Here is a 27,867-nt window from a genome sequence, read left to right as displayed (position 1 = left end):
AGACCAGGGCGATGGTATGGGACGGCGTAACGGCGACGGTGCACGCATGCCCACACGCTCGGCCGGAAGTGGACGCCGATTGGTTGCTATAAAATGGAGGCAGCCTTCGAAAAGAGGGCGTGGCCGACGCGGTCGGCGGATTTGTTTGCTTTTTGCACCGATGCTCATTAAGATGGGGTTAACGCTGGTGCCGTGATTCGAAACGATTCGAATTGTTCTTGCGTTTGCTTGCGCAATCAAACTTCTATTACCATTGTTTGCTGTCAATTATCATCCTTTTGTTAGGTACCTCTGTTATGAACGGACCATCCGTTCTTAATAGTTCTTTGACCTACGACGTTACTGTTACTGTTACTGTTGATTTTAGTCAAATTTTCCGTCCTTACATATGCATCAAATTTACTACATCGTGGGACTTTAAATTTGTTAAAAATTTATGATTTAGTGAACAGTGCAAAGATGAAAAAAGGCACGTTGCATAAAAGTTGCGTACAATTAGAAAGCTTCACTTCATGTCCAGGGGCTGAATGGCCTCGTATGCCTTTTGCATACGAGTCAATCCAACGTAACATAGCATGCAACATACCGAATCGGCTTTACAGCTCGCTCGAGCTTTGCAGCTTTCATCGGTCCGAAAGCTTTACTTTTTACAACTTTGGGACATTTCACTCTGGGCGTATTATTCCCAATTTTGCCCATGAAGCAACCAATATGGTGCATGAAAGCTGGCTGTTCCGTCGTGCCCTCGTTCGGTGCCAGTACCGGACCTCAGGTAACCAAACGAGGTAGCTTCGACCCGCTGCGGCCACCCACTATAGCGCCACCGATAGTTTGCTGCGACCCGAGAACCGAGAGAGTGTTCGTGTGAGCGTCGTCTCGTGCAGCAACGGGATTTGTTGCTCTGCTGCTCTGTGCACGCGTCGTGAATTCCAAAAACTGCTCCCGCGCGCGCACGACGATCGTCGTTCGCTTTACTTTTAGTGTGAACCGATTTTTGGTGTTTTTTTTTTATACTCACGAGACTATCCCGTCCCACTATTGTTTCCGTGCACGTTTGTTGTGTTATTGTGCCCGTGTGTGTTTGTGTGGCTACAAACGTGCAGAGCGTGTGTTTTGCGGTTTTGTATCGCGATCGTGCTTTTGTGTTGTGCGTGGCCGACTTACGCTTGGTGCTGCGTGTGCCCTTGGCGTACCGCTGTCCGGCCATAGCTACCGCTAGGTCGACGATCAACCAGTGGAAGCAAAAGCAAAAAAAAAACGGCTGACCTGGCTTCCATTCATCTTCGTCTTTCTCGTCGTCTTCGCACAATCAAACATTCACAATCCAGACCAACATCCAGTCCATCCACAACATAAACGGAAAGAAAACGGAAAAGACAGTTTTGGTTCGGTGGATGGGTTTTGGGTTCGCGATTCCCAGAACGGAGCAGCTTGTTCCACCCTCTGCGCCAGGTGCGCGAGGTGTTTGGTTGCCTTGTCCTGCCCTGCCCTGCCAGCAATCAAAAAGGTTCCCGGAATTCAACGAATTGCCGCGATCACCAACCCCATCGACCGTATGTGTGTGTGTGTGTACCTCCGTGTGTGTGATTCATCAGCACAACTAGCGCAGCGAGGGTGTGGTGTGGCGTACGTAGCTGCGTGGCTAGCTTTGGGGGCACTTGCCAATAAGACGCTACGGGAGCGATTCTGCATTCCTGGTACAGTACACTCCCGGAGTACATGATGGGCCTCTGCCAAAGTGCAATCGTCGTTGGCGTCGTTCTAGACTGCGCTGCCAGATCACTTTAACGGTTTCCCTGGCTGTGACGAGTGACAAGAACAGGAAAGGAAAGGATCAGGTCTGAGAGAGAAAGAGCGAAAGAGAGAGAGAGGCAAAAGTGCAGTGCATTCAGGTAAGCGAGAGAGGGAGAGAGAAAAGGTAGAACGCGGCGGCCGTGCCGTGAGAACTAACTCCGTCGCTCATCCGCACCTTTTTTTTTTTATTTCTTTCTTTTTCCACATTCTTTTCTCTAGACTCGAGAAGTGTGTGTGCGAGTGTGTGCGAGCGCGTACCATTAATCTGGCTGTCTGGGCTGCGGCCTATGAATGTGTGTGTCCTGTCCGTGCGGTGCTATTGCGGGTTCGCAGGCTAAACTGTGCCCCAGAGTGCATCTTTGTTCACGCCGAGGCTCCGAGTAACGCCACTGTCCTAAATATTTCGTCTGGAGGCAAAAACATAGCAAAAACGAAACCCATACACACGACGGCCAGCTGAGCAGCGGTCCACGGTTGCTCTCTGAAGAAGGTTGGGGCGGTGCTCCTCGCATACCAGCACTGGCGCACCACGGGCCGTCTGAAATAGTAGTTGCAGTACCAGCAGCAGCAGCAGCAGCAGCAGCGGAAGGCCACTTGACACTGTCAACCGTACGTCAGCCATGCACCGGAGCTGCCGGCGACTCGGACGAAATCGACACGACGATGTTGCAGGACGAAGCAATCCTGGCGCGCCGGCGACGCAGACGCCGACAGCAAAAACAAATAAAATTGCTGCAGCAGCAGCAGCAGCAACAACAACAGCAATCATCGATGCTGATTGTTGAACCTTCTCGAACAGCAGCCGCCCGGTTGCAGGCGGAAACGGCACCACGGATGGAGGATGATGATGATGCAGCACAGCAGATGCCGTGCGGCCTGCTGCAACCACCACAGCACCGGCTACGATTGTCTTATCACCATCGAAGCAACCGAACGCGTTGGCCACCGGCGGCGGTTGCCGGCATCCTTGCCCTCTGTTACGTACTGACTAGCAGCTCGACCTTAGTGGCTGGCTATAGCACGGGTAAGTCCTCGTAGAGATCAATAAGGAAGAGGGATTACTGGAGTGCAGAGCTCTATTGTATGTCTACTATCGTATGCTGTCGCTATTCCGTGCAATCGCACGAGCGTATCATGCGTTTCATGCTAATTTCTCTTATCGCATCGCAAACCCCTGGTTTCGCCACACTCTTGGTTGGTGGTCGCGTATTTACAAACACCCTTTCTCTCTGTCTTTTCGATGTGTCGCTTTTCACGCACGCATCCAACGCGCGCGCAACACAGCCCTGCTATCACACAGCAAAACAACCGAGCCTCGGTTGCGGGTTGCAACGAAAAATAAACATAAAAACATAAACCGTTTTATGCTTCCGTACGCGGCACGGTATGGTCGGGCTCTTTTCCCTGTGTCTTGATCGCTGATGTCAATGAAGGGCAGGGCGTCTGTGTCTGACGGAGTGCGCGTGTGTATGTTGGCGTGTTCCTTCTAGGGCTGGGCTTCTCGTGTAATCTGCCCTGTCTGGATCGGAAAAAGGGGACCATGGTTCTAAACGTACGCGTTTGCCCAAGAAAATGCACTTTTCCTTTAATGCATTTTCTCCATGCGCTCGGTATAAATGGTAAACATCTGCCGCGCCATCCCAGTGGCAGCAGTGTGCGGTGAGGAAAAAATCGGAGGAAAGCGGAGGATCCGGTGACGCTAGAGGTCGAAGGAGGGGATGGCTCGAGAGGGAGGAGTTCATCATGTCGCACAGACAACATTTGGTATGCATTACCCATTCCAACGCATCATCCCATCTTTCACTGCGCTTGGTTGGCTGGCAGGCGGGAGGGGATGAAGCAACATGATGGCAAAGGCATGATGTTTATGAAATGTTTATGATCCTCGCGTCACTTTCTTCTTCCTGCTCTCTGTCGTACTGCCGTCCGATGCATTTATACACTCTGAATGCGCGCGCCGGGGTACGTTACCGTACCCGGACGACCATAGCCGCGACGAGTCGGGTGTATAGAGTTTTATGATGTTCTCGCGAGGTTCGGGGTTGAAAACGTCATACTCCATACATCGTTGTATATCCGAGAACCGGCGATGCCCCAGAACCGCTGTTGTTTGTTCAGTGCTGCTGAGGTGCTGCTTACTAACGCCCAGCATAACATGCCTTGCCATCCTCGTTTTTTCATTGGTAGTTACCACAGGAGAAGTAGGAGAATATGGTGTTCTTGGCGGTTAGACGGTAGACGGCACTAATTGCAAATAGCCGCTAGCAAACGATGGATTACCATCGACCATCGCTCTATAGTCCCTATAGTGGTTCCACATCTGCGTGTGTAGCGGATTATATCGCACCTCCTTCCGCTTGCCTAGACTGTTGTCTTGTTTTGCGTACAAGCGGACATGATTCCCCTTGCCCTGAAATAGCAGAAGTTGGGTAAATGCAGTGACGCGCTGCGATGAACATGTTCGCTTCACTGCTGCGAAAGATCGGCATCAAATCCTAATGGACGAGCAGATGGACAATGCATATTTTGTACACCCTAGGGCTTTTTCCAGCAATCAGTGAACTATATTCGGGATATAAATAAAACTTGTCCGTTAGCTCTTGAAGTTCGTTAGGCGGTCAATCGAGAAATTGAAATAGTATTCAACAACAACTCTGTCAAATCATCACGTACTTTCAAACCGACGACAAAGCACAAAAACATGTTCTTATGGGCTGCGTGTAGTGCTAAACATTCCTTCGTCACCCCACACCTACCACACCACGGCGCTTTCCGGTTAAACCGGATGTTCCGTCCGTTTTCGAATATCAATTGATGGTTTTGCAATGACGCTCCAAAGCAAAACTCCTTTCTCAGACGTGCGTGCGCTTGTGTGTATGTGTGCTCGTGTTCTCAGCCATTGGTCACTGACCAGCGCGGCCGGTGCAAAAGGATTATAAAATACACTTTCGTCGAACCTGCCATGCACCCATTCCTCGTGCATCTCCATCTCCTTCTTCTCCGTCCCTCCCGATACAGAAAAAAAGAGAGAGAATGTGATATCGTCATCGAATGGTGAGGGTGAGGACCATGCATACCATGCGCTCTCATCGCCGATAGCGCTGTCTCTTCGCGCACACCTTCGCCTTTGCCGTGTCAAGGTGTCGAATATCGAAGTCCCGATGGGCAGACAAAGAAGGATCCCATAGGATGGCGGCTTACACCGAAAGAGTAGTTCTTCGAGCAGGCGACAATTAAGGTAGCAGAGGCTACTGCAACAACAACAGACGCGTGGCGTCGATGAGACTATTCGAAACAAATACACACGTAACAGCAGCAGTAGCAGTAGCAAGGGGCAACATTCTTATGCTTTCCAATGCTACAAAACACAAACGCCCTCCCCCGAATGCCCATTTCTCTGTGATGGGAATTGTCAGGCCCCGGGGATCGCCCCGTCGATCGCACATCGTTGTGCTGCTGCTGTGTCGTGGAAGAGTTCTCCAGTCGAAAAAGGGGTTGCTGTGCACTGGGTGTGTGTGTGTTGGTGTTTGGATGGAGCGGGTGGAGAGGAGGGATGTGGTTGGAGCCTCAAGGTATATACGGTGGGAATGGGAGATGCACTAGTAGATGTGTGTGTGCGCGCCCGGTTTCTTTGTAAATCACCGTTTTAATGCTGCTTTTGAATGTGTGTTGTGTTGTTGGTGGTGATGGTAGAGTGGTACGCTGGTAGAGACTTCTGCAGAGAGTCTCGCAGGCTTCCAGCCAGCCAGCGGAGACTGGTTCAGTCCTTCGGTGTTGGGCTTTTAACCGAATAGCCGTGGCCACACGGGGCGAAAATTTGCGCGCAAATTTGCACATTAATGCCAAAATGTTTTCGCTTCGTGTGGCAGGGGTAAAACCCCGAAAATTTATGCCGAAATGTCAAACGTATTGTTTTCATCTGTGTTTTGGCCGCTGAAGTTGATTTCCGAATAAATTTTGCAGTTTTTAACGATTTTGTTGCTGTTGCTGTTATATTTATATTAAAAATGCAAAAACAATACGAAAATAACCTACATTTTCGTAAATAAAGCGTTCGATAGCGTCAAGGGTTCAGCGAAAAAGTCCGCGGACGTATAAAAGTTTGACAGCGTGTGAGGGTTAAGCGAAACCGTTTTGGCATTAATTTTTTCGTTTGCGCTAGAGTTTTCACCCCGTGTGGCCACGGCTAATGATCGCATCCAGTTTGTGAGAGAACAGCGCTCGCGCTCCCGTCTGTATCGCACTCTTTCCGTTCTATGCTAGCAACGAATGTATGATAGCCCACAATTCTCGAATCCAAAACCGACGACTACCGAGGCTGCTGGTTGTGGTGGATTGTTGGATTCTTTGGATGGAAGAAAAAACCAGTTTCTTGGTTTTTTATTCTCTCTTCATTTTATTCCTTCGTTCTTCTTTCGATCTTTCTTTTCCCTCTCTCTCTCTCTCTCTCACACACATCTCGCATCTCTTCTCTTGATCACCTGCATCCATCTCAACCGATTATTCATGTCTATCGTCATCATCATCTTTCGCTGTTTTTCGATTTCATAACATTGCCCTGCTGCTCGCTGCTGGAGAAGCTGTTGGTGTTCTTGGGGTATGAACTTGGTGTAGTGTTATGGAAATTGCGGATCGTTTCTTGTAGCGTCTTTCTAAAAACCATCGCGTTTGCCGCCTCCCCCGCATCATTCCGCTCCATCACACAGTTCACAACTCCTCGCCAACCAGACGAAGATGGCGATTCGTGCTAAATGCGAGAGAGAGGGAGAGGATCGCGTGGCCGCCAAGACCTTTCGCGCTGACCTCGTGCCGCGCCGCTGTGTTTGGAAGTGGGGTTGCGAACAGAGGAAGCCACTTAAAATGGATGATCCGTCAGCAGCCCAGCCGGTGGTGCCTCTACCACTACGTTGCGGCTACTTACTTTGAGCTTTCCGTAACCCCCTTCCCCAATCCTCTCCATCCTCTCACGGATTGTGGCCGTTGTTGGCCGTATTCCATCCATCCGGTCGCGTTGGATTGTGTCTGCTGGGGTGCCTCTATTGCACATGATGGTGAGAGAAGCCTTAAGAATGATTGGCGGCAGCAACATCGCCTTGCACGGACGGGGCGCACCAGGAGAGAGGGACGATGTGTACCCATCATCGATTGGTCCATTTCTAATTACTCCCACAAACGATGCGCGGCTGTGTGCGTCCATTTTTGTTTGTTTTTAGTATGCTTTTGGCATTGTGTTGTTGGATAGGGGCTTGCTGCTGTTGTTGCGTGCAAAGCTCCTAAACTTGGCGTCAAAAAAAAAGAAAACACACTTTTTAATCGAATCTGCGACAGTAGTACTGAAGTTAATGGGGAGATTCCCATTTTGAAATGCCGGGAAAGTCGGAACCAAATGCCATAAAGACAGCGCTGCTGCTTTTCTCCGGCTTCCACTTTCAACTATCGGCACCCTCCAATAGTTCGTTGTTGTTGCCGGAGTGTTGGAGGGCCCTTTTGGTATATTTTCGGCTTTTCTGAGAAGAAAAGCTGGATTCCAATCTCCATTTGTGTGGTGTCTTATCCCACAGATAGCTGGAGCGTTCTGCTTTGAGGAGAAGTTTTTGTCAAATACATCAATAAGACACAAATATAAATAGAACTAACCATTTGTTTACTTTTCCTCCTTTGTTTCGCTCCGATTTTCTCGATCTTGACCTTCGACGAAACGCCGACGTGCCAATTGTGCGACGTGCCCTCCCTCGCGCTGCCATTCTATGCTGGTAAATAGATACGACGTCGCTGCTGCAGGCACCACGCTTCACGACGCAACCCTCCTCATCCGGTTCGATCGTGAACGAGGGCCGCACAAAAATACTCCAGTGTCACGCATCGGGTAAGTGCACCATTTACACACCTCACTTCCGCCCGCTCCGGAAATCGGAAATCGGAAATCGAAGGCCGAAAATTGAATGCCTTATTAGCGCCACCCTGCCAACCCGCATCGCAGCGGGCTCCGACCGACGGATTTCCTCCGATTTTCTTTAACGTTCCGTACCTTCCGAGACGACTAAGCATCCGGTGTGTGCCGCTCTTTCCTGCTACTTTTCCCGCGTTCAGGTTACCCGCAACCGAGCTACCGGTGGCTGAAGGATGGTGTCCCGGTCGGCAGTTTCAGCAACAGCCAGTACCTCAAGATCCAGAACATTACGCGCGAGAGTGCCGGCTCGTATCAGTGCGAGGCGGAGAACCGGGCCGGCACGATCTTCAGCGAGAAGATCGACGTGGTCGTTGCCTGTGAGTGTTACGATTTGGTCCCTACTGAGAGCCTACTAGCTAACAAGGGACTACTAATTATGCTAACCATCCATCTACCCGCTCCTTCCCACGGCAAACATTACAGACATGGGTGTGTTTACGGATCTCGCGGAGAAGGTGGTATCGGTAGCGGCGGGCTATCCGGCCATCCTGAATCTGTCTGCCATCGAGTCGGTACCGGCACCGTCGGTGACGTGGCAAACGGACGAGGGTCCGCTGACCTACGACATCAAGTACGCGCAGACGGCCAACAACCAGCTGATCATCCTGAGCACGGACGAGAGTGACATTCGGGCGTACCGGGCGCGTGCCATTAACACGCAGATCGGCCGCGAAGAAATCACCGGGTTCGTGCGGCTCAACGTGACCACCGATGGCAGCGGAAGCGGTAGCAGCAGCCCGTACGCCGAGATAGCGCCGGAAATTATCGTGCACCCGCGAAGTGTACAGGTGGTTCGCGGGGCCGAAACGGTCGAGCTGGAGTGCATTGCGAACGCACGGCCCCTGCACGAGCTCGAGACGGTTTGGCTGAAGGATGGCATTCCGATCGAGAACACTGGCATCCTGTTCGCGCAAACCGACCCATGGAACCGCACCATCACGCTCCTGCACGTGAACCTAACGCACACGGGCGAGTACACCTGCCAGGTTCGGATGCGCACCGGTGGTCACCCGACCGTCTTCTCGATGGCCCGCGTCACGGTGCAGGAACCGCCTACGTTCGTGACACCGCTCCGTACCGAAACGCTCGGTGATTACGGTTCGCGCATCATCCTTCCGTGCGATGTGATTGGGGTGCCGATGCCGTCGATCCGCTGGTACAAGAATGCACAGCCGATTGAGGCGCAGGGTGTGGGTACGGGTACCCGGTACACGGTGCAGGATGACAACTCGCTCGAGATACTGCGGCTGAGCATCGACGATACGGCCATGTTTCAGTGTCTGGCGTCAAACGAGGCCGGCGAACGGTCTGTCTATACCTGGCTAAAGGTGAAAAGTACGTATGATTTAAGAATTGTATGAGTTGGACAGGAAAGAGGGCGAGTTGCTAAACAATGCTCTTACTTTCCCTGTTCCGTTTTAGCTTCGATGCCGATCATGGAGGTACCACCAGCGAACCAGACGGTGCTGGACGGGAAGGATGCCACCATCAGCTGCCGTGCGATTGCCGCACCGACACCCAACATCACCTGGCTGTACAACGGTACGTAGAGGCTAGCGCGCGCGTGTGTAGGCGTGTGTATCGCTTATTCAGTATTCCTTCTGTCGCCTACACAGATACCTACCCGATCGAGTCGTCCGCCAGGGTGCAGGTGCTGGATTCGGGCGATCTGCTGTTGTCGAACGTCAGGGAATCGGACAGTGGCCTGTATACGTGCTTCCGGGAGAACGAAGCGGGCCGCATCACCGGTTCCGGTTACCTAACCGTTCTAGGTACGTTGGCTTACGCGTCTGCTATTGCTCGCGTCGCGGTTTTTGTTACGATATTCGCTCATTTGAATGGTGCGTTTGGTTTACCTCTTGCCTTACAGTAAGGACACAGATCGTTCGCCCACCAGCCGATACGATCGTACTACTCGGTCACTCGGCCACTCTTGAGTGTGGCGTTTCGAGCGATCCGACTGTGCCGTACAACATCGATTGGTACCGGGAACCGAAGTGAGTAGTGCGCACACGTGGTGGCGCTTATTATTTTGATTGTTTTATTGATGTTAACCGACGGATTGTTGTCTGTGTTGCAGCCGCTTACCGATCAAGAACAGCCATCGTATCGGTGTGCGGGGCGATGGGACGCTCGAGATTACCGAGGTTCGACCGTCGGATGTTGGGCAGTACGTGTGCATCGTGACGTCACCGGGTGGCAACGAGACCCGGTCGGCTCGGCTGAGCGTCATCGAACTCCCGTTTGCACCGTCGAATGTGCGGGCGGAACGGCTTAGCACACCACAGCACCGTGCCATCAACGTGTCGTGGACGCCCGGCTTCGACGGAAACAGCAAGCTGATCAAATTCATCGTGCAGCGGCGCGAGGTACCGGAGCTCGGTCCACTGCCCGATCCGCTGTTGAACTGGGTAACGGAGTCGGCGAACGTGTCGGCCACTGTGCGCTGGTTGTTGCTCGCGAACTTGAAAGCGGCCACCGCGTACCAGTTCCGCGTAAGCGCCGTCAATCGTGTCGGCGAAGGTTCGCCGTCGGAGCCGAGCAACGTGGTTCGGTTGCCGCAGGAGGCACCGTCTGGTGGGCCGGTTGGTTTCGTCGGTTCGGCCCGCTCATCAACGGAGATCATCGTCCAGTGGCAGCCACCATTGGAGGAGCATCGAAATGGGCAGATCCTGGGCTACATCATCCGATACCGGCTCTTTGGTTACAATGCGAGTCCATGGAACTACCGGAACATTACGAACGAGGCCCAGCGCAACTATCTGATTCAGGAACTGATCACCTGGAAGGACTACGTGGTTGAAATTGCCGCATATAACAACATGGGGGTCGGTGTGTACAGCGAGGGCGCGAAGATCAAAACGAAGGAGGGCATCCCGGAGGCGCCACCGACAGGCGTGCGTACCGTCGCCTTCAACTCGACAGCCGTGCGCGTCTGGTGGACGCCACCGAACCCGCAGCAAATCAATGGCATTAACCAGGGCTACAAGCTGCAGGCGTGGCGTTACGAATTGCCGTCGGCTCCAGGAACGGACGATGCAGGTCCGCTAGAGCAGGAAATGCGGACGCTGACGGTAGCACCGAACCTGCTCGACCCGCTGGCCGAACAGAGCGCAATCCTCGGCGGGCTGGAAAAGTACACCGTCTACAATGTGACCGTGCTATGCTTTACCGATCCAGGCGATGGAGAACGGAGCGTACCATCGACCGTGCGCACACTCGAGGACGTTCCGGACGAGGTGGCATCACTGCAGTTTACCGGTATCTCCGACCGGGCAGTCACCGTGCTATGGGATCCACCTCGGCGCACCAACGGTATCCTGCTGGGCTACCAGGTGCGCTACTACGAGCGCGATTCGGGCCCGGGCACAGCCCGCACGGTCAATCTGACGGCCGAGGCAAATAGTCTGCAGGTGACACACCTGACGGCCACCACGCACTACACTTTCGAGGTGAACGGGTGGACGGCGGTCGGTGAGGGGGTATCCAAGGTGGCAACCATCCAGTCGGGGATCGAGCCGGTGCTGCCACGTCCACCGTACCAACTGGCCTTGTCCAACATTGAGGCGTTCTCGGTGGTGATACAGTTCACGCCCGGCTTCGACGGCAACTCGTCGATCACGCGATGGATCGTCGAGGCGCAGACAGCTCGCAACATGACCTGGTTCGTCGTACACGAGGTAAACGATCCGGACGCGTCAACCGTGACCGTGCTCGGTCTGACGCCTTTCACCTCCTATCGGCTGCGCCTCATCGCGTGTAACGTGGTTGGTCGCTCCGAGCCGTCCGAGCCGACTAAGGACTTCCAGACGATTCAAGCACCCCCGAAACATCCGCCATTCAATGTGACGGTGCGAGCGATGAGCGCGAAGGAACTGCGCGTACGCTGGATACCTCTGCAGCAAAGCGAATGGTACGGAAATCCTAAGGGTTATAACATCACCTACCGAAACATCAACGAGGCGGCGGATGATGACGCGTCGCTTGCATCGCTTGCTGCTGGTGGTGGTAGTTCCGGAGCAACCGGAGCCCTTGGTGGTGGGTTGCGGAGTGTCCTAATCGAAGATTCGACGGCTAACTCGCACGTACTAGAGGGCCTGAAAGAGTGGTCGGTGTACGAGGTGGTCATGACGGCAGTTAATGAGGTTGGCGAGTCACAAGACAGTCCGCACGCGTTCGAGCGAACACGCGAGGGCGTACCATCGATGGGACCGGCCGTGGTCGAAGCAAACGCTACCTCGTCCACCACGATCGTGGTCCGATGGCACGAGGTACCGAAAGTCCATCGTAATGGCCAGATCGAGGGCTACCGTGTGTACTATGGTTCGATCGGTCGAACACCCATCCTGCACAAGACGATCCCTAACAACAGCACTTTCACGGCAACGCTGACAGAGCTGCGCAAGTTCGTACCGTATGATGTGCAGGTGCTAGCGTACACGCGACTCGGTGACGGTACACTCAGTACACCACCGGTGCGTGTGCAAACGTTCCAGGATACGCCCGGTGCCCCATCGAACGTTTCTTTTCCGGACGTTTCGTTCAGCATGGCACGCATCATCTGGGATGTGCCAGATGAGCCGAACGGCGAGATCCTGGCCTACCGCGTCACCTATCTACTCAACGAGTCGCACAGCCTTAACTTCACACAAGAGTTCCCACCCTCCGACCGTACGTTTCGCGCGACACAGTTGCTTGCCGAACGTTACTATATGTTCAGCGTGACCGCACAGACGCGGCTTGGCTGGGGCAAGACGGCGTATGCGCTCGTTTACACCACCAACAACCGGCAGCTGCCGCAGGCAGCTTCCGAACCGCAGATCTCTCGGTCGCAGGTGCAGGCGGAGCAGATAACATTCAGCTGGACGCCGGGCCGGGATGGGTTCGCGCCGCTCCGCTACTATACGGTGCAGCTGCGCGAAAACGAAGGCGCCTGGAGTACGTTGCCGGAGAGAGTTGATCCGTCCGTTACCTCCTATACGGCCAGCGGTCTCAAGCCACACACGTACTACCAGTTCCGAATTCGAGCGACCAACGATCTCGGTCCGTCGAGCTATAGTCCCGAGAGCGTGCAGACGCGGACGTTACCAGCTGCCCCGTCCGCGGGTATTACCGGACTAAAGGTGGTACCAATCACGACAACCAGTGTGCGTGTGCAGTGGAATGCGCTTGCCACGAGTGCCTGGAACGGGGATACTGAAACCGGTGGCTATCGGATATTGTACCAGCCGCTGTCGGACTTTCCATCGACATTGCAAAGCACTCCGAAGCTGGATGTACCGGGGGTGCGCGAGGTGTCGGCCGTGCTGACCGAGCTAACACAGGATCGCAACTACGAGATCATCCTGCAGCCGTACAATTCGCAAGGATCGGGACCCCCTACGCCACCGGTTGCTGTGTACGTTGGCGAGGCGGTACCGATCGGGGAACCGCTGAACATCGAGGGTGTGGCTCTCTCGTCGACTGAAGTACGGTTGCGCTGGAGTCCACCGCAGCAGAGCACCCAGAACGGGGAGCTGCTCGGCTACAAAATCTTCTATCTCGTCACCAACACATCGGAGGATGAATCGCTCGCTGCCATCGGGGGTGCCGACGGAGGGGACCACCGGAAGCCGCCCGAAGAGGAAATCGAAGTGGTACCGGCTTCCTACACCATGCACAATCTCGTTTTTCTGGACAAGTACACCGAATACCGAATCCAGATACTAGCGTTTAATCCGGCTGGCGATGGTCCCCGATCCGCACCGATCACCGTGCAGACACTGGCCGGTCTGCCGGGTCCACCGACCCAGCTGCGCTTCAGCGACATTACCATGAATAGCCTTATGGTCAGCTGGGAACCACCACGCAAGCGTAACGGGCTCATCCTAGGTTACATCGTTGCATACGAGACGACCGAGGACAATGAGAGTAAGTAAAGACATACCCCCTTTGGCATCTCTACGAAAGCAGGAACGCTAACGAGGCCCGATGGCATTTGCCTCCATTTTTTCTTATCTCGTCTCGCAGAATTCAGCAAGCAGGTAAAGCAGAAGGTGACCGGCACTAGTCTTATGGTGCAGAATCTGGAAGAGGAAGTCACTTACACGTTTACGGTGCGGGCACAAACCATTGATTATGGACCAGCAATCAGCGGCAACGTCACAACCGGACCACAGGAGGGTTCGCCCGGTTCACCACGCGATCTCCTGATCGCCAAATCGCAGGCTAGCGTTGATATGCAGTGGCTCAACGGACAGTCGGGCAAAGGGCCAATCCTTGGATACTACATTGAAACGAAGAAGCGCGGTAGGTAGAATGACGATAGGGCGAGGGAAACAGAAAGCTAGAGAGAAATAGAGAGAAAAAGCGCGGTAGGGAGACCCGGTATCTTAATTTGTATTTAACTATTTTCCGCCCTCTTATCTAGATGATCTGCGGTGGGAGACGGTTTCGCGTACGAGTAATGGCCCGATGGAAGAGTTCACCGTTAGCTTTCAGAACCTGCTGCCCTCGACTGCCTACAAGTTCCGCGTTATCGCCTACAACCGATACGGTATCAGCTGCCCCGTCTACTCCGACGATGCAGTACTCACGCCATCAAAGCTCTATCTCGAATATGGCTACCTGCAGCTGAAACCGTTCTACCGGCAGACCTGGTTCATGGTGGCCCTTGCCGCTACCTCGATCGTCATTGTCATCATAGTCGTTGCGATACTATGCGTGAAGAGCAAAAGCTACAAGTACAAGCGTAAGTGATGTCGACGTTTGTCAGTTATATGTGTACGAGAGTGTAATGATTTATAAATTCTCCATTTTCTTCCCTTTGTTTTTTGCCCCATTGCAATTTCAGAGGAAGTACAGAAAACGCTGGAGGAATCGATCGCGATGTCGATTGACGAGCGGCAGGAGCTGGCCCTCGAGCTATACCGCTCCCGGCACGGTATGACTGGTAACGGTGGTGGAATAATGGGCGGTGGTAGCGGAGGCGGAGGTACCGGAACGATGATGCTGCACAGCACGCTAGGACGGCGCACTGGTACGATACTTGGGCGTAAGGGTGGCGGCGGAGGTCCGTCATCGAGTGCGGCAGCAGCAGCGGCCGCGGCCTCGCTCGGAAAATCGCCACCACGGCCATCACCAGCCTCCGTCGCATACCACAGTGACGAGGAAAGTCTCAAGTGCTACGACGAAAACCCGGACGACAGCAGTGTCACGGAGAAACCGTCGGAGGTGAGCTCCAGCGACTCACAGGTAAATTGGCACTCGCTTTCAATGCACCCCTCTGCTATGCTCTAAACATTTATCGCTTTTTTTTGTCCGCATAGGCCTCTGAGAGTGAAAACGAAAGTGTCCGCTCGGATCCACATTCGTTTGTCAACCACTACGTGAACAATGATCTACTGCGGCAGTCATGGAAGCGACAAAAGCCGGTGCGCAACTACTCCAGCTACACTGACTCCGATCCGGAGGGTTCGGCCGTGATGAGCCTGAACGGGGGTCAAATCATAATGAACAATATGGCCCGGTCAAGAGCCCCGCTGCCTGGATTCAGTTCATTTGTGTGAGGAAGCAACGTATGGCATCGCAGCCGCGATAACTGCTGAAGCACACTTAAGAGGGACGGCACTCCTACAACGATGAGATTCCTTTCGATTACTTAGCAAACTGCCAACAGAACAACGCAAAGACTACGCGTTGTTTCGTTTTTTTTTATCAATCATTTACCAATCAATCCCTCCAATGCTCATGTCGTTTTTGTGGGTTTCTCTCTACTTGTCCCCCGCGCAAGAACTAGGTAGATCAATCAATGAAATGCGAACCCCAACCGGGGTACGCTACGGCGGAATTCGTTGGAATTCTTTTTTAATCTCTGAGTCTCGGTAGCTACACTATAATCTAGGGGTATTACGTTTGCGTGCTAATGTTGAGCGATGATGTGTTAGATGTGATGTAGGCGGAGTACGCTCTCGATGTGACACAGCTTATTATCTCGCCACGAATGTAGAATCGAAGAAGCAGATACACATCAGTGTTGCTCCCATGCGAGCATGTCTGCTACTTAACCAAATTCTGATTCCCGGCGCAAAGGGAAGAGCAAGGGCGCACCACGGGGAAATTATTTCTCCGGGGATGGAGTGAAATTTTTGTTTTTTACTGGAAAACTAACCTTAAATATCGTAGCTAGAAAATAAGTAAACAAGCGGCCTTGTATCTTAATTCATGTGTCGATAGAGCGCTCCGATCTTGAAGCAGGGTGATCCATTACTTAAAACGAAAACGAGAAAGCCGAAGACACAATGGAGCCCTAAAGTGAACTGAACGGCGGATCCAAACGATAGTGGAAAGTGTTTCGGGGGAAAAGGATAGAATGGCTACTAGTAAATGGTGTGATGATGCCGCATTAGTGGATTAACAAAAATGGAAACATATCTTGATGTGATAATCATAATTGTATGCGATGCCGATGCCGACGCCAACGCGAACCGACTGCACTGTATCTCTTACCCACGCTGTGGCTATCGAATGGTACGGGTGCCTGTAGGATTGAGTTGCGAAGGTGTTGGAGCTCGTGTTCGACTGCAGGCGTTCGAGCGAAATATGGAAGCGAAAGGAAACGCAATAGGCAATAGGGGAAGATACGCAGCAGTTTAATAGGCAAACGGTAAATAGCAGGCCGTGGGAAACCGTGGCGAACCTAGAGTCGTGTAGCTTTCTTTTACTGGCCTTCCTACTTTTTTGACGATTTTTTAAATGTATATCAACACTTTTCGCAAGTAAAATAATCGAATCGACCTAAGAAAGAAGCCATTTTCGTAAGTAAAAGGAATAAAAAGAATGAATTGATATACTATGTATACTGGCGGAATAATTGTAGGTGAAAACAAAATAAGAATAAAGGGTAACACACCATTCATAAACGTGTGGTATAGACGATGGCATTTGTTTGTTGTCTATTTTTTCCGAAAAAAAATACTTCATGCTGTGGAAAGGCAGTGTTTGGTGAGATTATCCATCAATTGAAACGCTTTACCGGTGTTTGTTTTGCCTGGTGTATAATTGTATCGCACGCATGTCTTAAATGTTTATTTCTTGCTCCCGCACAATTGGCTTAAATGCTATGCGTTATCGGATCGGAGTCCGTTGCCGAGGATGCGTACCCCGCTCACGCCCATACTCTTTACGTGGCTGACGTGAGCAAGGGTTTAATCGCCGACCAGCAAATCACGCTGGTCTCTACTCTCGTTGTCTCGACATGACTGGACGCTGCTTGGCGCGGATGGAGTAGTAGTGGTTACCATTCACTAAAATGCGTAAAATCGTGTAAAGGGATATGGATGGAGGAGGATGAGGAGAGGGATTGGAGCTTGTTCCTGTATTTCTAACCATTTCGAACCCACTGTTAACTGTACTGTGCATGCTACATGCTCTCTACTTGTGTTTTTTTTTTCTTTCGTCCAGGTAGCTACATCAGGGCTGGTCGGGTTGTTTAAGCAGCTCTAGTATATCATAGCACGGGCTGCTGGACCAGCTGTCCTGTACCTGCTTTCGTTTCACACCACACTCCTGCGCCTACGGTTACGTAAATGCAGTGCTGCATATGCACGGCTGCCTGTTTTCGTATCGCTCTAGGTACCTATACCAGTAATTGCTACTCATTTTGTTCATTCCATTCTACCATTACTACTCATACATCCATTTGTTTCTTTTCATTCTAGCGTTTACTACTCATACGTTAGTAATAATAATAATTATTATAATATGAATAATAATAATAATAATATTAATAATGATAATATTAAGTGTTACTCTTGAAACGCTGCGCCAGATCACAGTAATCGTGTGTTTGTTCTTCTAGTTTTACTCTCATTATTTCTAAAACTCCTACGACTAAACGACATTATTCTCGCTAAATTTACTAGGCTCTAAATAGATTTCCTGTTTTCCGTACTCGTTCCAGCCATTGGCCTTTGCTCTCTAGCAGTACTTCTTCAACGCAGTTCTGCCGGTATTTTAGGCAGAGCACCGTCGTTTTGAACTCATGTTTTTTTCCCCCCCCCCGCCGAATAACATTGAAAGACCGCGCATCGCTGACGTGTGTATATATGTGTGTGGTTTTGTATATATATGATGTATAAATATAAGAAAAAATAAATCTTAAAACGGATATCCCGGTGATGCTGCTCACGATTTCGCTTTTTGTGCGAACTGTACTGTCTACTATCCTATAAACAGAGAAAGAGAGAGAGAGAGAGAGAGAGAGATAGAGTTGTAGTCATGTTGTTGGCACTCATATTCAAGGGATTCAATGGGCTGGTTTTTGCCATTGCCCGGAAGCCATCGCCCTGGACGACGATTCCGCTTTTCGAAGACGATCATCACCATCATCACACCGCCATCAGGCGTGACTGCTTGGCACGGGGGGGTTCACGATCTTGGCCGCTGACGAGGACGAAGACACCGGTGAGGAGGGTGACGAGGGCGACGCCGAGGCAGAGGTGATCGTCGAGGGTGACGATGATGACGAGCGCGATAGCGAAGGCGAGCGTTGCTGTTGCTCACCATCACCACCACCACGAGCAGCAGTCGTAGCAGAAGTACTTTGGATGCGTTGGGTTTGCTGCTGCTGCTGCTGCTGCTGCTCGACGTTCCGTACCGTGGCGGAAGTCGCCATCAACCCGTCGTCGGTGGGGGTTGCACCGTAACCAGCGACAGGTTGGAGCGCCGAAACGGCCGCATGTTGTGCTCCCTGCAGCAACTCGGCCAGGCTCGGTGCCGTACCGCCGTACTGGTGACCGTCGTGCTCGTGCTGCTGTTGCTCTTGTTGCTGTTGTTGTTGTTGCTGCTGCTGCTGCGGCGGTGAAGGCGAGTGGTGATGGTAGTGCTGATGGTGGTATTGTTGCTGTTGGTGCAGATGCTGGTACTGTTGTTGCTGTTGGGCAGAACGCGGTGCCCGCAGTGTCCAGCCTGATGGCACCAGCCGATGCTGCTGATGATGACGCTGCTGGTGATGGTGACGATGGTGATGCTGGTGGTCCTCTTCCATCTCGAACCGCTCATCCAACGCCACATCAATGCACTCGCCCGAAGGGCTGCTAAGGGTGCTGCTGCTGAGCTCGTTGCCACCCTGGAACAGCCCGGTTGCCGTCTGTCGCAGCTTACGGAAACGGTTCCAGAAGTTGTTGCCACCGGTGCTGCTGCTGATGCCACCGGTGGTACCACCGCTAGTGGCACCATTATTGGTAGTTGCTGCTGCTGCTGCTGCTACTGCACGCTGCTGCTGCTGTTGCTGCTGATGGGTAACGTTGGTGCTGTCGGGGGGAAAGAAGCAGCAGGTGGCTAGCGTACGGCGGGAGGTAGTCGCAACCGGCAGCAACCGATGATCCAGATGCAGCGGTGCGTAAGGGTGGTGCAGGGGTGGTTGGTGCAGGTGAAGGTGACACTCGTGGCACGTATCGGACGGTCTGCTACTCACACCCAACAGCTCATCGTCATCTGGTGGGGGCGGTGGATCGGGCGCATTGGTAACACCACCACCACCGGTCCGAACCGGGCTCGTGGTTACCGCACTCCCCTGCGTGAGTGCCCTGTCACCGCTCATCAGCCCCAGCTGGGAGCGACAGCTGTCACCGGATGCGCTGCTGGTTCGCCCACCACCGGTTGTCCTCAGCCCGAACAAGATCGGCTTCCGACCGCTCTGTTGCTGCTGCTGCAGGGGCTGGTGCTGGTGCTGTTGCTGACCAATCATCATGGCGCCCAGATCCTGTTTGCCACCCTGCTGGTGGTAGTTGGTGATGCTGCGGTAGAGGATACTGCTGGAGTAGCTGGTACCGCTGGTGCTGCTGCTGCTGATGCCACTGTCCACGTCACCGTACGATTTGCCGTACGAGATCGTGGGCGAGTGGCGCTCCGTTTGCATCGCCGGTGGCGAGTTGGCGATCGATAGCTGCATCACATGCGTTCCTCCTCCACCACCACCATGGCGTCTTGGCGGTCGTGAATGGTTCATCGAAAGGCCGGTGAGTGGATGGACCGTGCCTCCCGGTTTACCACCATCGGCCGGATCACTGACACCACAGCACACCGGTGGTTGAACCGCGACCGGCCCCGGCGGAGCATGAATCAACACCTCACCGAGATGCAGTCCAGTAACGTGCCCGTCCGTTCGATCCGGCTGGTCGATGCCATGGTGCTGCAAGTGCTGCTGCTGCTCATCGTACGACGGCATAATGAGCCGCTCGACCGACAGGTTGAGCTCACCAATGATCCGTTCGTGCTGCAGCTGCACCTGGCGCCATTCGGCGGACAGATTGAACAGGGTACCGGCCGGGATGCCCGCCGGTTCGCTCGCTGCCGACGCGGTAGCCGTAGTAGTCGAGGATGTGTCGAGCGCGAGGGCGATAGGACCGGGACCGGTCGTTCCATCGACTGCCGATGGTTCGGGTACGGGCACCTCGTCCGTTCCGTCGATGGCGCCGTCGGTTCTCGGTGCACCAACGGTGCTGGTGGTCGTCGTACCGGCGGTGGTGTTGGTAGTGGTGGTGGGCGAGTGTATAGCCGAGCAGGTGGACGCGGAGGGACCTAGTGGTATCGCCGTTCCGCCCGGCCCTTGTGTGAACCCCGAATGCGAACCAATGTCCTCGTAGATGTTCTCCTTCGTGCCGTAGCAGGTGGTGAACGAGTGGCGCTCGGTTGTCGGTCCCAGCGGTGGTCCCGCACCTGCGGGCACCCCCGCCATAAACGGCATCAGTGGGAGTGGACCGAGCGAGGCGGTACCGATCATTGGATCGCTCGGTGTGCCCGGAGCCATCTGCTGCTGTTGCTGCTGCTGCTGCTGCTGCCTTGCTGCCCGTCCCGCCGTCGTGGTCGCCTGCGTCGAGGAGGACGATTTACGGAAGATGTTGGTGAATAAGGCACGCAATGAACCGGTCGTGGTCGCGGACGCGCCACCGGTGGTTAGCGCTTTACTGCCACCGCCACCGCCACCGTTGGCCGGTAGCGTATAGTTGTGATGGTGATGGTGATGGTGATGGTGCGTCGTCATGTGTTGAGCGTTGTTGGTGGCGGTGGCAGGCAGATGGTACTGGTACGGGTGCTGTTGCTGTTGCTGGTGTGACCGAAGGCCATGATGAAAGACGGTGCCGGTGGCCGGGTTGGCCCCGAGCTGCTGGAGCTGGGCTGGCAGGGACGATTTCAGTGAAGGCAGCGGTGGCGGTGGTTGATGCTGGTGGTGTGTGTGGGTTCGTCGCAATTGCTGCTGCTGCTGCTGTGCGTACATTGGCACACAGTACGAGGAGCCGGACGATGAAAGGGACGGCGGTGGTGGGGAGTGTGCTGGCTGTACCAGCGGTTCCACCAGTGCGGCACCACCGGCATCCGGTGCCTGCTGCTGGTGCTGGCTGGCCGGAACGGGCGGTCGCTGCAGTAGTATTGGTTCGCAGTAGGCATACGAGTATTCGGCGGCCGCCGCTGCTGCTGCTGCTGCTGCTGCTGCTGCTGTTGCTCCAACACTGCTGCCGTGCGGTGAGCTGACGGGCAGTGGACCACTGGCACTGTTACTGCCGCTCCATTTGCTGAAATGCTGAATGAAATGGTTTTTTAACGTTAGCAGGCATGACGCGGGGAAAGGGGGGGCCCTCTACTTACCAGATGCCCGGGAACGTGCCGATCGTCCGCTGCCAGGTGTAGATCCGGATTTTGTTGCTGCTGCTGCTGTTGATCCCGGTACACCTCGATGCTATCGGGATCGGCTTCGGGATAGCAACCGGTAGTGTGGGTGCTGCTCGGTGCCACCGTCCCGAGGATATGCATCCGCGGGTGGTGGATCGAGGGTGGCTGCGCCGGACAGCAGCCACCATCGGGGACCGACAGCGGTGGTTCCGGTTGCTCGGTCCGCACGGTTGGCGGTCCGCCGGTACCGAAGCACGGTTGATAGAGGTTCTCGTTGGAGATGGGTGTGAGCGCGGGGCCGGTGGTGCCGGAACCGGAGTACATGTACTTCGGTAGGGTTGGTGGCACTGATCCAGCAGCTGCTGCTGCTGCTGCTGCTGCGGCCGCTGCCCGATCGAGTCGATCCTTTTTCCGGTGCCGATGCATGCCGCTTCTTTTTGGTGCTGCTTCCGTTAGTGCTGCTGCCGGTTCTTCCGGTTGTCGGATTCCGGAAGCTCCGGATGACGTCGATGTAGAGGAGGACGATACTGATGTGGATGAGTAGATTGATGATGGCGATGTTGAGGGCTTATTATTGCTGCTGCTGCTGCTGCTGCTGCTGCTACTGTGGCTGCTATTGTTTCTGCTCCTGCACCTGCTTCTGCTTCTGTTTCTGCTTCTACTGCTGCTGCTGCTGATGCTGCTGATGCTGCTACTGCTGCTCACTCTACTACAGTTCACATTGGCACACGACTGCGACGTTGGCGATGATGATGCTTGATGCTGCTTGGTTGCTTGGTGCTGCGGTGACGACGGTTTGAGCTTCCTTCGTATGTCTTGCTCGTCCTGCTGGAACTGGTAATGCTGCTGCTGCTGCTGCTGGTGGTAGACCTGGTGCTGGTGCTGGTGCTGCTGAGAGGCCATATGACCTCCCAATGGAGTGCGCTTCATTTTGCAGTAACATTATCATGCCCTCTTGTGTTCCGCACGGTTTCGGTGGCGTATGAGGCTGTGCGCGCGCGCGTATGTGTCGGTGAGGGTTGAGGCTATTCACGCCGGTGGCCAAACCACCAACAACAAGCCCGCTGGCCTTGCTGTGCCTAGCAGCTGCAGCCGGCTGCTTATTACACGAGATATACACACACAGGCAGCCCGATGTTGTGGTTGTTGTTGTTATTACCATCGATGTCACCGTCGTCGTCGTCGTCGTCGTTGTCATTGTTGTTTTGCGGGAGGAGCGGGGCGGGGATCGTCAACCGCGGTTCAAGCCGGCCGGCAAAGTTCAAGAAGCGGCAGCATAAAAGAGAAGAAACAAGAAGAAAAAGAAGAACAAGAAAAGAAAACCGTCAGTAAGGGGGAGGGGAGTGATATATATGTGGCGGTGTCGATGACGGTGTGCCGCATGTTCCAGAAGGGGCGGTCGGCTGCAGTGATGTTGCTGTACTCTCCTCCTGCCTTCCCAACCCTGCCATCCAATACCAGCTAATCCATTGCTCTCTCTCGCTAGCTAGCGAGGGGTTCTCGCGGGTGGTGAGTGGTGAGATAATAGAGGCAAGAATGCACATACATGCAGCAGTAGAGCACACACGCGCACGGGCGCACGCACGCACGCACGCACACGCATACAAAGAAGCGACAAAAGGATTTGAGAAGGAATTTGGAATGGGAAGGAGCGTATTTGAAGAAAAAACCCTGAAACCTGCCAATTGAACCCGATCCGAAAAGTGCAGTGAGAATGAGAGAGAGAGAGAGAGAGAGACTACCACGAAGTGCATCGTGCTGTACTACCTCCCTTCCCCCCTTCCCCTCAATAAAAAAAACGGTTTGAACATAAAACCGAAAACCGAAGGGGGAAATATAAAACAAACCGGAAAAATATCAAAAGCCAATTATGAGGACGATGACGACGGTGGGGATTTGTGCCCCTTACAGAAGAGGGGGTATGGGGGAACGGTTTGGGGGGGGGGAGGTGCTGGTGCACGGCCCCCTGGTTATCTTTTTTTCGTTTTTCTTCTTTTCTTCTTTCGTTGGACACATCCTTTTTTGCCAAACCTTCCATATTCCTGTGCTCCTGTGCTTCCTCCATTCCTTTCCCTTGCCGGTCCCTTCTCACCCCTTCTCCTTCTTACTCGGCAGGCGTTACACCTTTCCTGCGAGCTCTTCGCTGCATAACGAGCGCAGCGAATGAAGTGCAAAAGAGAAGTGCAGCCTGACGCATATATACGACGGATGTGATGGCTTTGACGACGACGACCGTGTGCATGTGCACCCTCGCTCATGCTTCGTTCTTCTCTTTCTCTCTCTTTCTCTCTCTCTCTCTCTCTCTCTCTCTCTCTCTTTCGCTCGTGTTCTCCATTATTCGGTTTCGTTTCCCTTTTTCCGACAGCGGCTGGGCGGCTTTTACGGGAATCGTTAAAAGGACTCCGCACAGCAGCAGCAGCAGCAGCAGCAGTAGTAAGAGTAAGCGAGAAAGAGAGGCAAAAATGCACCCCCGCAACCCCCGCCTTCCACCACTCCCGTGCGCGCCTCTGTGTAAGTGTGTGTGTGTGTGGGGACTCGCTTCACGCTTGTCCCCTTTTTAACGCGACCGGCACGTCGGCGAATCCATCTATTTATTGCCTTCAGTGTCCTCCCTCCCTCCCTCCCTTTCTCCCTTCCTCCCTTCATACCCTCTCACACCCTCTTCTTCAGCTCCTACTGTTATGATCCTTTTGGAGCCGTGTCGTGTCTCATCGTGTCCGTTCTTCAACTTCTGCTGCTCGTCTCCTCAAACCCCCACCCCCCCAAATCCTCATCCTCCCCTCCCGCCAATGCTTATAAGAGCGGCGGCAGAAAACCCCTTTTTTTCCTTTTGAAACGACACCCCCCGCCTCCTCCCTTTGCCCATCGCGTATGGTAATTATTTTATTTTCCTTACGCACCACTCCACTCCAGCAACCCCCTCCCCCACCTGCCCCAACCTGGCTGTTGACAGTTTTTGGTGGCTTCGTGGATTTCTTCCTCATCGGCACCACCAGTGCATGTGCATCGCCAGGAGTGGAACAGCAGCAGCAGCACCAGCAGCACCGTCCCTGATCCTTCGCCGCAAGAAAGTGAACCCCTTACTCCCCCCCCCCTCCCCGCATTGCACCCAAATGGAATGTATCTTTGTCGGTCCCCAGGTTTGTTGTTGGTGGGCATGGATATGTAATGTACCATATGCATCGTGGGGGCTTAGGGGCTATAGCTTTTTGTGTAGTTCGAGATGCGGAGAGAGAGAGAGAGAGAGAGAGAGAGAGAGAGAGAGAGAGAGAGAGAGAGAGAGAGAGAGAGAGAGAGAGAGAGCCTGTTTACTGTTTTCGCTCTCTTCTACTTCTTTCTTTCGTACCTTCATCTACTTATTCTCTCTCTCTTCCTCTATTGTTCTGCATTGTATGGTATGGCTGCTCGACGGTAATGTAAGAGTGTGTGCTCGGTACCATATTAGCATGACTCACTATGCAATTTGGTGTCTCGGCGCCCGTCTCCGTATGCGTGTGTGTGTGTGTATGTGGGTGTTAGACGGGACGGCAGGCGGATCAATGGAGGGGTTTAAGCACGATTGAACACATCATTGGGCATTGAACCGGGAGCGGAGGGATCCATCCATCCCCCGCACCCACCCGGTATGTCCTTTTGAGTCTCTCTCTCTCTTTGTCTCTCTCTCACACTTTTACGGTGCTTGTATTGCGATCCTGATGCCCTGATACACAGTGGTAGTGGCTCTATCTGTCGGTGGTGGTAGAGGGACAGATGATCAGGGCTCCGGAGAGAGAGAGAGAGAGAGAGAAGGTAGCGATTCCCAAGACGGAACCGTCCACCGTCCATCGTGAACAGCCAAGATCAACAACCACCACACGATACACGTGTGTGTAAAGACGTCGCATCATTTTGTTTGTCAACACATGTTCGTCGCGGTCCTGGCAAAAAAAAACGGCGTGGAAGGCTGGGGAGGACTGACAGGCGGCCGTGGTGCTAATGTCGGGCACATCCGGACGCACACACACATGGCGCAAAAATCCGGCTATTGCCTTCTCGGTGCGCCCTGCGCCCTAAAACGAGAAAGGGCGGGGGGGGGGGGGGGGGTGAAGGGGGGATGAAAAAAAAAACATTTGAAGGCAAACGTGTACTCCGCGAGGAACTCTCCGCGAAACGCTCCCAAATATGATTCGGATTCGAACATTCCTTCGGGGAGTGGGTCCTCCGGGGAGCGACTTTCCATCCCTTTCACCGATCGTAATCCAACTGGCCGTGGCTGAAGAGAAAGGGGTGGGGGTTGGGGTTGGTTGTCTCTTACGACACCACCTCATCGGGGTAGCGAGCGAGCGATCGCTTTGCTGTCCGGGGCGTTGAGACCCACGACAAAAAAAAAATGAAATAAAAAAAACCAACCGAGTGAGGGAGAAGGGGTGGGGGAGGGGAGTCGAGAGAGGTCGACGAGAACCGCCGAAGACCGCCCTCATATACTCTCCGAATGCCCTGAATGATCGCGAACCATCTTCTTTTTTTGTGGTGTGATCGGTGGGGGAGGGGGTGGGGGGTAGGGGGTGAACGCGAACGCGCCCCCCGTCGTCGTGTCCACGAAACCGTGACACCGGGCACGCAGGCGAGACGGCAGTAGACAAAACAAAACATACGGCACGCCGCCCCCTCCCCCTCCACCCCTCCGTTTCATCGTCCCCTGCAGGAGCAAATCGAAGCAAAACAGTGGCGCTGTCAGAAGACGGGCTGTCAGAAGGGAAAGGGGTAAGGGGTTCGTCGTTCGCTCATTCAATCCATCAACCAGCAGCAGCAGCAAGAGCCAAACGGCGTCACCGTTCCGTCGGGGACACACACACACTCACACACACAGACAGGCACAGCATTCATATGACATTCATAAATACATGAAGCAGCAGCAGCAGCAGCAGCAGCAACAGAAATCTAGTGCGTGATTTCATTCTGCTCAGCAGCATACAGAACCCCCCCGCCCTCCTCCCTCCCTTGCGAAACATGCTGTCTGCTGGCTGCTAGCTGGCCTGACTGCTGACCTGCGTCTCGCTGCTAGCGCTGCTGGTATGCGGCGGCAGCAGCATGGTTGATGGCGTCGCGAATTCGCGTGGCTCTTCTTTCGACTTTTTGATTGTTGGAATTTTGGCTGACTGGCTGGCTGGCCTTTGGCCGCGTAAACGAGTTTTTCGGTTCATTCGAGATCATCGCGGTGGAACGCGTGTGTGGTGCGAGGTTTCGGGGGTTGTGTTGTGTTGCGCGCTGCGAGTCCGGTGCACAGCAGGGTCACACACACGCACACACACAAACACACAGGAACACAGGCAGCAGAAAAAGCTTCTGAACAAACAGAACCAAGACCGCGCAGAGTAAGGAGACCGGCTGTAGTAGTAGTCGAATCCGGGGTGGATTGTTGTGCGATGGACGTAGAAGGAGGCAGTGGTTGAGGGAGGAGCACGAAAGCGAAGTGGTGGTTGTATTGATGGAAAAAAGCTGTGGAAAAAATTAACAAATTTGACGAAGAATATTTCCAAACAACATAGAAGATTACCGAATTTCATTGTGCAGAAGCAGCCGTCGTGGCTCGCGGCACCATCTCGCTCGCTCGCTCGCTCTCTCTCTCTTTCTCTGTGCTCTCCACTAGCTCTCTCTCTCTCTCTCTCTTTCGCTGCCTGTGAGTCAAGCGAACTGTCAGGATCGGTTTGTGTGGCTGCTGTACAGCGACAACAGCGTTCTCGGTAGGAAGAGAGAAAGGAAGGAAGAGAGCGAGAAAAAGAGAGAGAGAGAGAGAGAGAGGAGGGAGCGAGAGAGACGGGAGGAGTGTATCTCGTGTCCGCGTCGTCCGTTCTGGAATGCGATCCACCCTCCCTCGTTGTTCTCTTTCGTGGCTGCTGCTGCTGCTGACTGTCGTCGTCGTCGTCGTCGTCGCTGTCTGTCCTGCTGGTCGCACGTGTGTGTGTGTGTGTGCGTGACACGCGGGACACAATGAAGGAGGTGCTCCTTTCGCACACCGTCTCGCAGAGGGCGGCGAGAAAAAAAAAACACAACACACGCGGAATCGGAAGAGAATTCTCTACTCACGCTCGGCACAACGATCGCGCACATAAGCACGCACGCACGCACACACGGTACGGACGCACGGTACGCACTGGCGGGCAGGCTTTTAAGGCATCAATGGCAACGGCACACCACGGCGGGACGATCTCGATCGCCTCGATCTGCTGCTTCTTTCTTGCAGCGAACGCGAACGCGAACAAAAACAAAGCGCGCCCGTGACAAACATCAACAACAACTGCAACAACAAAACTGGACACTCTTTCGCACTTCTTTCTTTACCGGGGGTGGCGTGCGCGCTCTCTCTCTCTCTCTCTCAGCTCGTTTCTAAGCGGCGCCCGATCTCGTGCTCTGCCTCTCTCGCTCTCGCTCTCCCTCTTTTTTTCCCTCTCTTTCTCTCGATGCTCTCGAGGACTCCCACCCGACCGCGCAGG

At 53.8% G+C, this 27,867-nt stretch overlaps 2 protein-coding genes across 3 annotated transcripts; one reads left to right on the top strand and one right to left on the bottom strand.

Annotated features, from left to right (window-relative positions):
• The first annotated feature begins 857 nt into the window (after nt 1-857).
• LOC125953317 (protein sidekick) lies at nt 858-16,653 on the top strand. The gene is made up of 13 exons (XM_049682803.1): nt 858-1,892; nt 2,014-2,818; nt 7,556-7,660; nt 7,885-8,061; nt 8,168-9,079; nt 9,167-9,286; nt 9,361-9,516; nt 9,615-9,741; nt 9,825-13,654; nt 13,754-14,032; nt 14,154-14,474; nt 14,577-14,977; nt 15,052-16,653. Exons 2-13 carry the CDS (start codon nt 2,458-2,460, stop codon nt 15,289-15,291), a joined length of 7,029 nt encoding a protein of 2,342 aa, XP_049538760.1. The 5' UTR covers nt 858-1,892; nt 2,014-2,457; the 3' UTR covers nt 15,292-16,653.
• On the bottom strand, nt 16,654-27,867 carry LOC125953328 (uncharacterized). 2 transcript variants are annotated; one of them, XM_049682825.1, is made up of 4 exons: nt 26,931-27,867; nt 21,371-22,490; nt 18,107-21,305; nt 16,654-17,949 (listed from the first exon to the last, which is right to left on the bottom strand). In XM_049682825.1, exons 2-3 carry the CDS (start codon nt 22,322-22,324, stop codon nt 18,123-18,125), a joined length of 4,137 nt encoding a protein of 1,378 aa, XP_049538782.1. In that variant the 5' UTR covers nt 22,325-22,490; nt 26,931-27,867; the 3' UTR covers nt 16,654-17,949; nt 18,107-18,122. The 2 variants fall into 2 exon arrangements, with proteins under 2 accessions (XP_049538782.1, XP_049538772.1); XM_049682815.1 differs by having other exon boundaries at nt 16,655-21,305.

The sequence above is a fragment of the Anopheles darlingi genome, chromosome X (assembly GCF_943734745.1).
Source record: "Anopheles darlingi chromosome X, idAnoDarlMG_H_01, whole genome shotgun sequence".
Classification (NCBI taxonomy): Eukaryota; Metazoa; Arthropoda; class Insecta; order Diptera; family Culicidae; genus Anopheles; species Anopheles darlingi.
This window is presented reverse-complemented; position numbering and strand designations above follow the sequence as displayed.